The following is a 16,832-nucleotide window of genomic DNA, read 5'->3' on the forward strand; positions in this document are numbered from 1 at the left end:
AAACAAGTCAATGTGACTAATGTTCTGCATACAGAGATTATAGCTAATAATGCTAGTTTCCAACTCCCGTCCCTATAGTTAGGCTTTTAGTAGAAAAAAAGAAGGTAAGAAGAAAAACATCAAAGTTACGTAACAACATTAGAAAATGTACAATACTTCTAAAATCATACCAAGTCATGACACATTAAAATGCATACAGTTCTGATTTTGTTTCAGCCAGATTTTAACCTTTGTATTAAAAATTCTAATGTCTCGGGTTAGTTTTATTTCGGTCGGTAGAGAATTCCACATCTGGGAACCCTTTATAGAAAAGGCTGATTGCCCACAGGAGGTCTTACTTAGAAGTTGGTTGAAGGTTGATTCATCTCATCTAGATCCACACAAACACAACAGAGATAGAGAGAGAGAAGTTCATTGTTTTGCATGTTTTACTTTGTGTTCTTCTGTTTTTTTTTTCTTTTCTCCCTCATCCAAAAAGGAGAAGTGAAACCCAGATGTTGTTCCCGTCATCGTCCATCTGCCCCGGTCCATTAATGGCTGATTATGTAATTCGTTTTCCTTTTGTGTTTCTCTGCGGTCTTCAACGTCCATTATGGTGCTGACTGAGAACAAAAGTAGTACACAACTACAGTACAGCACCTTTCAGCTTCACTGTTCTCTAATGGTGTGTGCGGATAATAATAATTACAACAACATGCCTTTTTATACCAAACCCAGGCTATGTGTGTGTGTGTTGCTATATCCTGTTTACCAGACTTCTGGCAACTTTAACCCAAAAGGGAAAAGAGGGGGAACAGTTTAGTATCATTTATCTTGGACTTTGGCTCTTATCACTATGTGTGTGTGTGTGGTGTATTTCCCAATATTTCCCGGCTTTCCAGATGTTGTTGTCAACTTGTTCTGCGCCTGTACGGGTCATGTAACCTATAGTTCAAATCTTGGATGTCCTGGGTTTCGCAATCCTAATGGCGCCCGGCCTACCAAGAACATGAGGTGGCGATGTGATTTGCACTTTTATTCTCCTACAAATTCTACAGGCAAAAGCACGCGGCTGTGCAGTGGGCTCACCAGTATCCCCCATTGTGGCCAATCTATACGTGGAAATGGTAGAATACAAGGCCCTATAAACTGTTTTCTTGTCTGTAACAACATCTACTGCACGTCTGCCCGTCCTGGGTGAGGGATCCCTCCTCTGTTGCTCACCCTGAGGTTTCTCCGATTTTTCCCTGTTAAAAGGGTTTTCCATGGAGTTTTTCCTCAGTCGATGTGAGGGTCTAAGGGCAGAGGATGTTGTTATGATGCCATGTAAAGCCCTTTGAGACAAACTGTTGGTTCAGGTATGTGGATGACACATGGGTGAAGATCAAAACCCAAGATGTACAGCCTTTCACTGAACACATCAACTCAACATCAACATTGGGGTATACAGGAAACCCACACACACAGACCAATACCTCTTCGTTGACTCACACCATGCACTAAAGCACAAACTGGGAGTAATCAAAACCCTTCAACACAGGGCTGATAATGTACCGACCTCCACTCGAGGCCAAAACAGAAGAACATAAACATCTAAGGGGAGCTCTGAAAACTTGTGGCTATCCGAGTTGGACTTTTGGCAAAACAGTAACTCGCTCCAGAAAGAAGGATGCTGAGAAAATGAAGAATAAACGCAAAAACATTGTCATACCATAATATGTGTCTGGGGTCTCAGAGAAACACAGGAGAATCTTTAAAGGGATAGTTCACCCAAACTTCAAATTTCACTCATTATCTACTCACCCTCATGTCGACTAAGGGCTGTGAGAAGTTTCAGAGTCCTCCGTGGCTTCTCTGAGTTACAGCGGGGCTCCGTGCAGCACTGCATGTCCATATGACGGTTGCGAACGGAGCTCAGTTTTCTTCGTCCAAAAAGACACACCAAAAAACATCCAAATACCTCCATAGTGCTCATCTGTAATGTCCCTCTTGTATTGAAGCCCCAACATGAGAAATTGTTCCGAAAAAAATTAAATAAGTATATATTTTAAGATTGTTTGTAGCGGAAGCTCCCAGTGTAGCTCTGCCGGAATCTTGCGCGATTTGCGGCGCCGTGAACTGGCTGTCAATGCAAATCACACGAGATTTGCATTGATACAGGCAAAGCAGTGAACTGAGACACTGGGAGCTTCCGCTACAAACAAGCTTGAAATATAGACTTATTTAATTTTTTTCGGAACAATTTCTCATGTTGGGGCTTCAATACAAGAGGGACATTACAGACGAGCACTATGAAATTTGAATTTTGGGTGAACTATCCCTTTAACAAGCATCAAATTCCTGTATGTTTCAAACCCAGTAACACTCTCAGGCAAAATCTGGTACATCCAAAAGACAGAGTAACACACAGCCAGAAAAACAACCTGATAGGCCTATATGCTGTCCAATGCAGTGAGGAATGCAGGGACACATACATTGGGGAGACAAAAACAACCTTTAAACAAACGCATGGCCCAATACAGAAGGGCAAACTGCTCAGGTCCAGTCTCAGCTGTCTATTCACATCTAAAGGAGAAGGCACACTCCTTTGAAGACAGTAATGTTAAGATTCTGGACAGGGAGGACAGATGGTTTGAAAGAGGAGTAAAAGAACGAAGCCATCTATGTGAAAGTGGAGAAACCATCCCTGAACAGAGGAGGAGGTTTGAGACACCACCTATCTCCCATTTACAACTCAATTTGCACAGAAAACAACAACAAGAATGAAAAAAATACATTTGAGATGTTTTTATTTGTGCACAGTGGACACTCCCCCTATCAGACAGGGTTGGAAAAAATACATTTATACATTTTATTTTGCTATGAGTTTGATTTTATCTTAGAGGATATTCAATATATTTAAATATTTCAATAGATAGTCAACACTGTCGGGCACTCACACACTGGATCTCATCACCTGTGTGACAATAACGTATAAAGGTTTTATTTATCTAAACGTTTTAGATTCTACTTTAGATTCAACAATTCAAGTACAGTAGAAAATGAAAAGACAGTTTTCAAAGTGGTTCTTTGGTATCATCATCATCATCATCATCACATCGCATCGCAGAGCCACTGTTGTTTGCTGTCACATCCGGCGGCAGGCGGCCGATCGGTCCTGCCACGTAACCGACATGTTCTTAAAAATAAGTGCATGTGTGTGTTTTGGCATTCGCAAACAACAGCAAATCACACACACACTCAGGAAAACAAAGGAGAAGGAGGAAGAAAAAAAAAGAAAAAGTCCTGTCCCATTTGTAATCCCATCACATAATTTCTTTGTTCTCCACAGAAGATATAAACACACACCACACAAAAGACTCTTTTATATACAGTATATACTATATATATATATAAATGTATAAACTTGGTGCTTCACTTTCTCTCAGTTCTTTCAGTAAGAAATCACACAGTTCATTTCGTCGGCCAGTTCGTCCTCGAACCGAGCGGTCGACCGACTGGCTCCGCGGACTATCAGGTCGGTGGCGGCGCTCTCCATCTCGTCCAGGCTCATGTGACAGGCCTCGGCGATCTCCCGCTTGGCAAAGCTCACGAACTTGGGGTCCCTGGCGTACATGCCGAGACCCTCGGAGATCAAGATCTGATGTTGGCGAAGTAAACAAACAAAAAGGTGGAGGGGTTAGAGTTAGATAGGTGAGACGGGATCATTTTGTTTAGTGACTCTTATTCTCTGTCTTGGACTCATAATATGGCACATTCGAGGTCTGTTGAGTCTCATATCCAGGTGTTTTAAAGGCGAGGTAAATGTATGTACAGGATATAGCACAGTTCATACACCTGGCCATTAAAAATACATTAAAATTAAAGAGAATAAAAGTACATTTAAAAGAAAAAGAGAAAAATAAGCCAGTAATAGAGGGTTTAAAAGACAAAGGTAACCCTTTAATTTACAGGCTGCTAATTACGTGATAATATCAAGAAATAACAAGTAATTGTGGCATAATGTGGAAATATAGTCTAGAATAACGATTGATTTGAAACATTGATTTGAAAACATGACATGGCTATGAAATTGACCGTTATTTCTTTGCTATTTCTTTACATTATCACGTAATTAGCGGATTGGATATTTAATTTAACTAAATGCTGCAGCAAATAATGATGTTCCCAACCCTGATTTAAACAACTTGACTATTAGAGCAGTTTGTTCCACAGATGAGGAGAATAATAACTGAATGCTGCTTTGGTTCTGGTTTTGGGAACACACAGTAGACCAGACGACCTGAGTGGCCTGAATGCTTCAGATGGACCTAATAAATCCAGCATGTATTTTGGTCCAAGACCATTCAGTGCTTTGTAGACCAACAGTAGGATTTTAAAGATAAACTACTATGCAAGTCCGGTCGCTGTTTTGCTAACCCTCCTCCCGGCTGTGTGCATTTGTTTAAAACAAAGACAGTGAGAAATCAATCAATAGAGCGGTACATTACGTTATTTATCATATACAATGTTACGATGTATATATATATTTGTGTAGTTTTATCTGTGATAAACAAGAGATTACACGTTACGGGGCGCGTTTGTGTTGCGGTGCCGCAGAGACGAGAGCTCGGACACCGGGGTGGCGGCCCCGATCTTGCAAAGTTGTATTTCAGCCAAGAGACGCTAGGTGGAAGGCAGAGAGCCTCTATTCTCCCTCGTAAAAAGTTACAAGTCATTTATTAAACCATCACAATCACCCCAAAGCTGTTTAATTAAGGTAAAAATGTAGCATAGTTAAGCTAAAAATCCTACATAGTTCCTCTTTAAAGTCTTTCCTTTGAATGAAAGGATAAATTAAAGAGGAACTAAGCAGGATTTCTCCTGTGGCTATGCTACATTTTTACCTTAATTAAAAAGCTCCGGAGTAATAGTTACATGACTTGTGACTTGTTACAAGTGAGAATGGAGGCTCTCTCTCTCTACACAAACACACGCGCTGTAACACCGTATATGTTATGTAACGTTATCCACCGCTCCATTTATTGATTTTTCGCCAGCTTCGTTGTAAACAAATGCACATGGCTGAGAGGAGCGTAACCAAAACAGCGGAAAAGCGAGCGGACTTGCACAGTTCCCCTTTAACAATTCGACCCAGTTCCTAATTTCCTAGAGGTGTGACTTTCACTCACCGACTCCACCAGACTGTCTGCGCTGCCTTTGTCGATGAAGCCCTGGTTGGGCGGCGGCGGCATCCTGACGCTGGTGAAGGTCCTGCTCTGACCCGGGTACCAGCCGGGCCGCGTCCCCACCGGGAGGCTGGCGGAGCTGTCGTTCCACAGCGGCTGCGTGGCGCCGGTGGCCTCGTCCATCAGGATCATGGGCGTGTAGATGAGCTTGCCCCGGCGCCCCGAGTGGTTGATGATTCCCGGAACGGCAGTGGTGCCGGTGGCCGCTGCCGCGTTCGCCCAGGAGGCGGACGACATGGAGGAGACGCTGCTGCGCCGCGAGTCCAGGCTGTGCTGGGCCTGAGGCGAGGAAGCAAGGACACGAGAAGACCCACGAGGATCCAGATGAGAAACTCTCTGTGTGCTGAAGGTTTTTATAGTGGAAAGTAACGATACACGGTGTGGTTTTTACCTGTAGACGTGATCTGGATGGAGACGTGTTCCCCGTGTAGTTTCCTGGGACGGGGAGGTCGTCCACGCTGCTCTGAGGCCGCAGACACTGGAAGTTAAACGCCGGTTTACGGCCTGAAACAAGAAGCAAAGAACTGTTAGCATTAACAGTTTAGCATTTGGTGGTATTAGATTTAAAGGGATAGTCCAATATTTCAGCAAATTAGCCCATTACTATAATCCCTATAGTCATAGCAGTAGGTTCGTTATCTTTAATTGTCGGTGCAAGCTGTTTTTAGAACGGCGGAGCAGAGCCGTGAGCTGCTCAGAGCTACGCTACGGAGGCTAATGGGATTTCTTGGTTTCCCTCATCAAACTCATCAAATACACAACCCAACAACTCCAAAACGCTCTGGTGGACAAGTTGTGACCTGCACATTCACCACGCTATGAGATAATAACAGAACGTTACCAGACAGAGTTGTTTTAGAGGGAAATGCAGAGACTGCTTGATGAAAAACTGCCCCCGACGGGAACGCGCATCAGCGGTTTTGCATCAATTTACCTCTAAAACAACTAACGTTCTGTTATTATCTCTTAGCGTGGTGAATGTGCAGGTCACAACTTGTCCACCAGAGCGTTTTGGAGTTGTTGGATTGTGTATTTGATAAGTTTGATGAGGGAAACCAAGAAATCCCATGAGCCTCTGTAGCGTAGCTCTGAGCAGCTCGCGGCTCTGCTCCGCCGTTCTAAAAACAGCTTGCACCGACAATTAAAGGTAACGAACCTACTGCTAAAACTATATTGATTATGGCAATGGGCCAATTTTCCAAAATGTTGAACTATCCCTTTAATATTGCACCTCTATAAAGCCATATTTTAAACACAGTGGCTAAAGCAGTGGATCCTACATATCCCATAATGCAACAAATACACCATAATAAATGTCATTGAAACTCTTTTTATAAATTAGTGAAAATCTTTGATCACACATGTAAGATTGGTGCTAAACTGACATGATATTATGTCATGTACACATAGGACCTGACATTTTTAGTTCATTAAATTACACACAACCCCCAATATACCACAGAAGAAGAAGAAGTTACGTTCCTCACCTCTGGGAAGGGAAGGAAGTAGTCGTCTCCTGACAAACTGTGAGCCGTTGCTCTCGCTCCCGTTGTAGCCGTTTCCTGTGTAGCCGCCGATGCTGCTGCCGTTTCCGTTGAAGCCGCCGATGCTGCTGCCGTTTCCGTTGAAGCCGCTTATCATGCTTCCGTTGCCGTTGTTGCTGATGACGCTGCCGGTTTCGTTGTAGTCCACGTAGCCGTTTCCGTTGTAGCCGTTTGCGTCGTAGGGCGTGGGGCTCGTTGCGACGCTGCTTCCGTTCATGTCGGCGGTGCTGTAGCCGTTGCCGATGTAGCTGCTGGCGTCGGGGGTAACGCAGGGGATCTCGCCGATGCTGCTCGCCTGCTCCAGGTACTGTCCGTTGTAGCCGGACTCGGTCGGTACCGGAGAAACAGGTTCTGGATAAACGTAGCTGTAAAATACAAAACAAGACTTTAAAGCCCCAGTATGTAGGAATTCCCCCCATCTAGCGGTGCGGTTGCATATCGGAACGTATTCTTGATGTTGCATTCACGTGAAATCGGGCAGATGTCAGACAGACAACAGACGCTGCATGTAACAGGATAAACAAGTGTCTATGTAAACAAGTGGTCCGCCAGCACGAGGCAGAACAATACAGGCGTGACAATATGTTGTCATGGTGATGTCGTATTGTTTACCTGACCCACGTTTTACCGCCTTCCTCTCGTGGAGTAAAATGACATCCGGTTGGTTTGCCGACGGCCGTCTGCCTGACTGCACCTGAATGCAACATCAGTGCCTCCGTCCTTCCTCACACTACACAGTGGTGACAGTTTTAACAGGCGCTACCTGGAAAACTTTCTCCCCGAGCCGACAGCTCCACTGAGTTTCTATGGTTACCTACGGTCACGCTGCCACTGAACGTAAAAAATGGCGATGCAACATGGCCGCCTCGGTTCGGTGCGTCGCCCACTTATGTATTTGTAACAACTTGTAACAACTCATTCTAAGGTAGAGAAAGCTTTCATTTGTATGCGGGTGTGATTCGACTTCAGTGAAATACGTATTCATGAAAGCAATATTTGATTTTTGCTAATAAAAAGCCAAATAAGTTACATACTGGGGCTTTAAGCATTAGTTTATATATTTTTAAAGGGACAGTCATGTGTTTCCAAGAGTAAGATGAGAAGATTGACACAAGCCTACCACCAAATCCAGAGCTATATAAATTTAAATCTTATGTATTTTATTTGTTTATTCTGTAAAAACCAAAGCGTACAAATGGGGGATCATTTAGTGGCAGTGACTTCCTGGAGGAGTCAATAAACAGTCGTCTATATATAACCCTCATAAAAAGGCACAGTTTGTTTATTTTGCAGTGTTTTTGTCTAAATTACCTAAAATGCATTACGTACTGCACTTTTTAAGACTCTGAACAGAACCAGCTGTTTCCCTCGGTTTTTAGTCTTTATGCTAAGTTATGCTAACAGATGCATTCATTGTATATCAATCCTCTTATAATAAATAATAATAATACATATTATTTATAACGCGCTTTTACAAGTGCTCAAAGACGCTTACATAAGCCAAAAAATTATAATACAGACAAAATAAAAATTATAATACAGAACACTGTACCATATCTTTGTGTTGCCAGTATATTTTGCAAAATGTCAAACTAGCTCTTTTCTTACCTGTCTAAAGCTGGACTGACACTCGGTGGTTCAGGGATGTAAACCGGCTCAGGTGCAGGTGTTGGTGCAGGTGTTGGTGCAGGTGTTGGTGCAGGTGTTGGTACAGGTGTTGGTGCAGGTGTTGGTGCAGGTGTAGCTTCCACAGCCACCGGTTCTTCAGCTGCGACCACGGCTTCCACTATGATTTGCGGCGTGGGAGGCAGCTCGCTGATGGAGTCCATCCTGTGTGTGGAGGACAAGCTCAGAAGTCAGAATCTCTGTACTGTCATCGCTTAACGCAACGAAATTGAAGAAGCAGCTCTCGATTCAGTGCCGCATATGCAATTGGATAATATCCTTTTTTGGACATTTTTTCCATTTTTCTTTTTTGATTTGCTGATCATTTTGGCTGTGTTACAGCTAAAGGTATGGATTTCTGCAAGAAAGTTTCTTTTTTGACAATTTTTTCAAAATCTATTGTCAGTTACTCTTACAGGTCATTTATACACTGGTTACACTTTTTGCACCCTTTCCGGACCCTCGTGTAAAAACATGGACCATCAAAAGAACTGCTATAAAATCATCATATATCAATATTTCTTCTGCTTTTTTTGCATAAATCTCTTAAACCACTTCAGCTCTGCTCGAAACTACCAAATGTTCATTAATTTTTGGGGATTTTAATCCTTTAAATGCGAGTTTTTTTTTAAATAAAATGATTGGTGGGGGGTTGGGGCATTGCTGGTTATTAGAGTCTTGGATATGTAAAAAAAATAGCACCAATATTGATTTCATTGCATTACTATTTTTTATGTGGTGTTTTAAATTTTGCACCCACTGGGAACCCTAGTGGACAAAAATTGACAAAAATGCTATAAAATCATCTTATATCAATATTTTTTTCTGCTTTTTTTGCATAAATCTTTCAAACCACTTCAGCTCTGCTCAATACTACCAAATGTTCATTATTTTTTGGGATTTTAACCCTTTAAATGCGAGTTTGAAGACATGTTGCCTCTTGTTTTATTAAAAAAAAACACAAACTATGAGCTTTTTCTTATAAAATGAATAGTGGGGGGTTGGGGCATTGCTGGTTATTAGAGTCTTGGATTATGTCAAAAAATAGCACCAACATTGATTTAATTGCATTACTATTTTTAATGTGGTGTCAGATTTCAAATTTTGCACCCATTGGGAACCCTAGTGGACAAAAATTGACAAAAATGCTATAAAATCATCATATATCAATATTTTTTTTTTGCTTTTTTTTGTTGCATAAATTTCTTGAGCCACTTCAGCTCTGCTCAAAACTACCAAACATTCAATAACGTTAACGTCACAACGTTAAATGCCATTTTGAAGACTTTAAACTGGCATTTAAAGGGGTAAAATTCACAAATGAGAAGACGCTCACCTGATGACGGGGAGCGGCGCGGAGCACACGGGCTGCTCCGTCACCACGGCGACGCCCGCCAGCTCGGACCCGGGCCTCTCGTGCTCCTGCAGACCCGTCACCTGCTCCGTGATCACGCCGCCGTTGGCGACCTTGGGCTCCGGCTCGACCATCACCATCGTCTGCTCCACCAGCATCTCGATGGGCGGCATCGGCGTGCTGCAGGCCGTGTTGGTTGCCGACGTTCCCGCCTCGCTGTCGAAGATCTCGTCGCCCGTCATCTCGGCCTCCGCGGCCTCCTCCTCCTCCAGGTCGCAGGCCATCGCCAGACGCATCTCTGGAGCCAGGTCCTGCAGCGTCCGCAGCCCTTGCTGAAGATACAAACACACAGATATACGGCAATAATTACCTTAATGTAGGTGGATTGGTCCTTTCTTTCTTTCTTTCTCATTTCTTTCTTTCAGTTTTCTTTCTTTCTTTTGCTTTTCTTTCTTTCTGTCTTTCTTTAAGTTTTCTTTCTTTCCGTCTTTCTTTAAGTTTTCTTTCTTTCACTTTTCTTTCTGTCTTTCTTTCTTTCTTTCTTTCGCTTTTCTTTTTTTCTGTTTTCTTTCTTTCTTTCTTTCTTTCTTTCTTTCTTTCTTTCTTTCTTTCTTTCCGTCTATCTTTCTGTCTTTCTTTCAGTTTTCTTTCATTTGCTTTTCTTTCTTTCTTTGGAGATGAATGATCTCAGTGATAAACATCAAAGAAATCTTCAGTTAAATATATATTTCCGTCATATATTGTTGTATAGGAGCTGCTCTCTCACAGCGGCTTTATACTTTTTATCCTTCAGTTCACTAATGCTAATTTAACAACAACAACAAAAAAAACATTGAGGGAAATAGATTTGATGTTAGTTACTGTATTAGTTACTGTTTAATTAACTTTTATCAGCCTGATCCCATGTCTCTAGTCAGAAACATCTTGATCTGCATTTGCATAAAAAACCTCATCACATCCCCAACTTATTTATCAAAAGAGATTTTTTTTCAGATTCATAAAACAAAGAAAATCAATTTACAATGTCAAAAAGCATAAAGTCACCTGAAGAGAAGCTGCCTTGTCCTTCCTTTTGGATTTCCTCTCCCTCTCCTTCCTCTTGCGGAACTTTTTGAAATAATCCTGAATCAAGAAACTTGCGTAAAACTTCCCACATGTCACCTCATCACCTGAAAGGGAGAACAAGAGAAACGTCAAATTGACAGTTATGATAAACTCTCTTGTAAACATGATGGGATACAAGTGATGTGAAAAGCTTTCTGTTTTTCTAAATATTTCCTATCATGGCTGACAGCTCTGTAATTTTTCGATGTACCTCTAGGTGGAGGAATGACTTCATCGATGAGCTTGGGCTTAGTGCGCTTCCAGAGCTTCTTGATAATCACCTTCAGCTCTTCGTTCTGTTGGTCGATGGGTCCTGAGCAGGGACAACAAATCCTCTAATTAAACCAACACTCTGCAGCCTCCGCACGACACATGTACAGCAAGTGTCCAAAGTTTACCACTTACAATACGGGAATGCCATACATACAGTACACCACTTTCAAAACACACTTAAAGAACTGGCTGAAAAGTAATCAAACTTGCACTCACTGTTAATTTTAATTGATAAAATACACTTGAACGTACTTTATAATGTAAGGCACTGCCACTATAGCACTTTACTCTACCTCTTTGTCTCTGTGTTTGGCTCTGTATGTCAAGTTTTTGTTTTGTTGTCTGTTTTGAATGCCTGTTAGAGCACTTCTCTGTACTTCCTGATCCCTGTGCTTCGCTCTATCTGTCGAGTTTTTGTTGTGCTGTTTGTTTTGCTTCATCTGTCAGTATTGTGTCTGCTTTTATGTTTGTCTCTGCTTATCTCTGTTTTGTGTCATTGCAATAAAATCTTTTTTGTGAAAACTGCCAGAGGACAGCGGGTGAAAATTAGCTATTTGCTAACTCCGGTACAATTACATTGGGCTTTTCTTTTCTTTTTTTCCTTTTAAAAAAAAGGAAAAGGAAGAAAAAGCTGATGTTATTAATGTACATTGTCCTTTTTAAATAAATGAGACTCTGTGTGTGTGCGTGCGTGCGTGTGTGTGTGCGTGTGCGTTGGAGGTCTGACCTTCAGTCTTGATCTTTAGTGAAGTTCGCACCAGAGCGAACAGCGTGGCGTTGAAGGTGACCGTCCCATCTGCGTGCAGCGGGACATTCATGGCGACGAGTCTCTGAGAGGACGAGAGGAGGCAGAAGGAGTGAGATCGATGTGTTCGTGCACCAAACACCTGTGTGTGTGTGTGTGTGTGTGTGTGTGTGAGTGTGTGTGTTGAGTTACCTTGCAGGCGACACGATGAGGACACAGCTTCCCGAAACCAAGAGGAGGCTGAATCCTCCGCAGCATCGTGACCACGTCGATGTGTTTTATACGACCGCTGCAGACACACAAAAACAAACACAAAACAGCTGATTCACTGAGACAAAGTGACAAAGTAACTCTTCTTATAATAATAATAATAATAAAACCAGTCTCACGATGCTTCGGGGTCGTAGTCGGACCAAACTCTCTTGAACTCGTCTAGGTGGTGAGTACCGAGCACGGTCCAGTCACGCGTCAGGTATTCAAAGTTGTCCATGATGACGGCGATGAACAAGTTGATGATCTGACGGAGACGAGGACAGAGACACGACAGACACTTTAGTGTGTTTGTCTCCAACAACGAAGACAGAAGAATCACAGTTTGACCCTTTGAAATAGTGGTTAGTAAAGGTCGATCGTCAAAATGCTTTAAAGGGACATTGTGTAGGAATTACTCCCATCTAGCGTTGCGGTTGTATATCACAAGCAGCTCAATCGTATTTTTCATGCTGCATTCACATGAAATTGGGCAGACGGCAGACGGACGACAGCCGCTGCACCTAACGGCATAAACAAGCCTCTATGTAAACAAGTGGTCCGTCAGCACGAGGCAAAACAATACACGTGACAATATGTTGTCATGGCGATGTCGTATTGTTTACCTGACCCACGTTTTTACCGGCTTTCCCTCGACTTCTGTGACTAAAACGACATTTGGTTTGTTAGCGACGGCCGTCTGCCCGACTGCAGGTGAATGCAGCATCAGTGTAACGCTCCATTCCTCCTCACTGCGTTACCGCGGTGACTTTTCACAGACGCCACCTCGACCTGAGCCGACAGCTCCGGTGTCTCCGCTGAGTTTCCGTGGTTTCCTACCGTCACGCTGCCACTGAACGTAAAAACATGGCGACACCACATGGCAGCCAGCACCGAGCTTACCCGCTCCATGTAGATATGAATGATATGAACGGCTAATTCAGAGCTGAAAGGAACACTTCAGTTTGTTGATGGGGGGGATTACTGATTAATGAAAAACAGACTTTTGAACCAAAGAATCGATTTTCGTGACTAGATAACAGGAGAAGTTACACAATAAAGAATCTGTAAATGTTTAAATGTCAAATCAAAGAAACTGAAAGTATTAGTGCAGCTTTTAGAGAGAATATTAAAAAGCGATTAAAGGAGTTTAATTAGTGAGTTATTTGCACGTCGCTCCATCCAGTTCTCCTGCAGCAAACAAACCCAGCAGGACTCTGAGGTCTGGATCTACTTTTAGAAGCCGCGAGGGTCTCGGTGGGTTTCTGCTAAAAGGTCGAAGACCACACACAGACACAGACACACACACAGACACACACGGAGACAGACTGATGGACGTCAGCTGTCCACAGGAGGAGAGGAAACCGGAGAAAGGACCACACGAAGAGCAGAGCTGAACATGAACCTCTGTCTATGTGGTTGTAAATCAGATGTCAAGGAAACAAGGAAACGACTTAAGGAAAGGAACTGAGGAGAGGATTAGAGGTATACATGATTGGTTTGCAAATACAAAAACTTGGAAATTACAGTTTTGTTGTGTTTGGATTAATATATTGTACCTACTTTTGAACAAATGCACTTTTTCTGACTACTTCATGCAGAGTTCACCCTCGTTTAACCCATTTAATGTCCCAAAATAGCAGTTTCAGAAGTCGCTGCAATGTCACCAACATATCTGCAGCCTCTTACAGTAAATCAGGGTTTTTCTGTCTGGATTAACAAAATCTTCCGTGAGGAGCTGGAAACCGGAGACGACAGGGTTAAGCTTTTAAAACTGCTCCTACACTGCCGGTGTAATACTATCCCCTCTACTCCCATCTGACTTTGATCCCACAGACCCGAAAGTCTGTAAAAAAACAACTCTGAATTAATTAAACCTCAAAATTTAATCTGGAGTCAGTCGGCCGTGTTCGTTTATATCAAAGTGGGCAAAGTGTTTTTTTAAAAGGAGGAGCTGGAATCGATCTGATCCCTAATCCTCCCGCGGCCTCGCTCACCAGGTAAGCGCACAGCATGAAGAAGCTGATGAAGTAGATGTAGGCCAAGTTGCTGCCGCAGCTATACTCCTCGCCAGGTTCAGTGTCGGACTCTGGGTCACAGCGTCGGCCCGGCAGCGCTGCCAACATGATCTCCTGCCACTGCTCTCCGGTGGCACACCTACAAGGACACGGAGACGGAGACACGCTGTCAGTCAGTCAGTCTGTCTGCTCGGGTGATTAAAGTAACACCTTCAGAGGGTTGTTTCGTTTTAAAGGAGGATGGAGGAAATTAATTAATGCTGGAGAGAAGAAATGTTGTGTTTGGGCATAACTCATAAATAATTATCAAATACAAGCTATTGTCATGTACTCAGTACTTTCAAAAAACATTTTTCATACTCTCTTACCGATATAGGTCAATCTCTAGCCACCAACATACGTATTTAGTTGATTGTATATGTGTGTAGTATTTTACTCTATTTTTTAATGAAATATATTTTTGTATTCTGCTCTTCTTATTTCTGTATCTATGTTGTGAAGCACATTGAGTTGTCTCTGACAGGAAATGTGCTATATAAATAAAGTGTCTTCTTCAAATTTTTGATTATTAAAAGCAGCTAGATAGATAGTTAGATAGATAGATAGATAGATAGATAGATAGATAGATAGATAGATAGATAGATAGATAGATAGATAGATAGATAGATAGATAGATAGATAGATAGATAGATAGATAGATAGATAGATAGATAGATAGATAGATAGATAGATAGATAGATAGATAGATACTTTATTGATCCCATTGCTGGTCGGTAACACTTTATAATAAGTACACACTATTAAGCATCAATAAATACTGAATTCTTCATTTATAACGCATGGATACTCATACTCATGAGTATTCATGTGTTATAAATGATGGATTCAGTATTTAATGCTTAACTAATGCTTAATAGTGTGTACTTATTATAAAGTGTTACCATCTGATCTTCTTTAGACGGGACAGTGGAGATATGACGGGGGTAGAGAGAATAGGGGAACAGTTAATGATAATCTCCATTGGGAGTCGAACTAGCGATCTCCTGCATAAGGGCCAGAGCATGCTCTCTAACCACTCACTCCTAATCTGACCATTTTAGAAGATTACTGAGACATTTAGATTCAGATTTTGCTGTGATTTATCAAGGAAAGTAAATTGTCTACTTGTATCTGATCCATGAAGAACAAGAATAATGTGATTTTTGAGAAAAAATGTGACAGAGAGTTAATTATCGGAATAGACCTGGGGTGTCAAACTCATTTAAGTTCTTAAATGAAACCTAAATTTGATCTCAAGTGGACCAGACTGGTAAAATAATAGCATAATAATCTATAAAAACAAGAACTCTAAACTTTTCCCTTTGTTTTAGTGTAAAGACGTACATTGTTACGATGTTGTACTGTATCCTTTTAGAAAACAAAATATGAACAACCTGACATTTTTTTGAGAAAAATATGTGCAAATTCAACAATATTTATGTTGTCTATGTAATTTTCACACTTAGTGGATGGATTTTTGTGGATGCTTGACCTGAAAAGCACGAGCACGGCCATGAAGAAAGTCTGGAAGTTGCAGTTTCTGTTGATGTGCGTATCGTCGTCGACGGCCACTTTACCAAACGTCTGCAGGGAGAACAGAGCAACACGGTGAGAGACACAAACAGCTCATTCATTTCATTTCATTCATTTTATTGTTTATTTGTGACGGGACTTTGCATATTAATGAACATTATAAAAAATGTAAATACACCAGATTTAGCTCAGGGCTAATTTCCATCTGTAGTCCCGCGGCACACATAACGACAATTATACAAAACATCAATAACAACATCATCAACAACATTTATAACATTTAGTATGGTACGAGTACCATATCACAATATCACAATACTATAACACAAATCACATTACAAATTTAAACCTTAGCTGCAGTGGAAAGAGCAGCTTGTAATAATAGGTTCGGGAGCTGTTAAGGACCATTAAAGTGCATCTGTTATAAAGTGCTATTATTGCTTACAAAAAGTGCATCTATAATAAAGTGCTGGATTTTAAAGTGCCAGAGGTAAAGTGCCTACAGTTTAGGCACTCTGCAACCAGAGGAGCAGCAGCTGGACTGATAATGATTTATTTTACATTTTAGAGGGTGCAAATGAAACAATTCGAAAGGTGATTTGATCTCATCTCACCTGCATCCCAATCACAGCGTAGATGAAGAAGATCATGGCGATGAGCAGACCGACGTAAGGCAGCGCCTGAGCAGACACGAGACAGAGGAGAGCACGGTGAAATCAACCTTTTATTTCATTCCCTTTGGCATCATGTGACGTATTATTCTCTCCGTGCTGCACCGACCTGCAGGGACTTGACAAAGGTCCAGAGGAGAGTTCGAATTCCTTCTCCTTTGCTGAGCAGCTTGACCAACCTCAACACTCGGAACAACCGGAAGAAGGTGATGGACACTTTCCCACTTTCTCCTTTGCCCTGCACAGAAAACACACAGAGTTGAGACATCAGGTAAATAAATATAAACATCTGTTATTCTGTCTACACTTGTCCTAAAGGTATAAAATCAGAAACCTAAGACATATTTAAAGCAGCAGTGGTTGTGTTCAGCTCTCACCTCTCCATGGCCGCCTCCTCCCTGCACGGATCCATGTATCAGTCAGTGAACAA

At 41.9% G+C, this 16,832-nt stretch overlaps 1 protein-coding gene across 1 annotated transcript in view; it reads right to left on the reverse strand.

The window, feature by feature from the left end:
• Positions 1-3,372: 3,372 nt before the first annotated feature.
• The window catches only part of cacna1fa (calcium channel, voltage-dependent, L type, alpha 1F subunit a), a 34,603-nt gene continuing 21,143 nt past the window's right edge, over positions 3,373-16,832 (reverse strand). The window contains exons 32-47 of the mRNA XM_085782821.1: positions 16,780-16,800; positions 16,512-16,640; positions 16,346-16,411; positions 15,691-15,782; positions 14,139-14,298; positions 12,282-12,409; positions 12,085-12,181; positions 11,875-11,977; positions 11,086-11,187; positions 10,815-10,939; positions 9,753-10,102; positions 8,360-8,581; positions 6,695-7,116; positions 5,599-5,711; positions 5,151-5,486; positions 3,373-3,619 (exon numbers count right to left, since the gene is read on the reverse strand). Coding sequence (XP_085638947.1) covers positions 3,413-3,619; positions 5,151-5,486; positions 5,599-5,711; positions 6,695-7,116; positions 8,360-8,581; positions 9,753-10,102; positions 10,815-10,939; positions 11,086-11,187; positions 11,875-11,977; positions 12,085-12,181; positions 12,282-12,409; positions 14,139-14,298; positions 15,691-15,782; positions 16,346-16,411; positions 16,512-16,640; positions 16,780-16,800 — 2,673 coding nt within the window. The 3' untranslated portion in view covers positions 3,373-3,412. The remainder of the gene's footprint in view (positions 3,620-5,150; positions 5,487-5,598; positions 5,712-6,694; positions 7,117-8,359; positions 8,582-9,752; positions 10,103-10,814; positions 10,940-11,085; positions 11,188-11,874; positions 11,978-12,084; positions 12,182-12,281; positions 12,410-14,138; positions 14,299-15,690; positions 15,783-16,345; positions 16,412-16,511; positions 16,641-16,779; positions 16,801-16,832) is intronic.

Source organism: Trachurus japonicus, chromosome 7, assembly GCF_045865225.1.
Source record: "Trachurus japonicus isolate A0001 chromosome 7, Traja_1.0".
NCBI classification, from domain to species: Eukaryota; Metazoa; Chordata; class Actinopteri; order Carangiformes; family Carangidae; genus Trachurus; species Trachurus japonicus.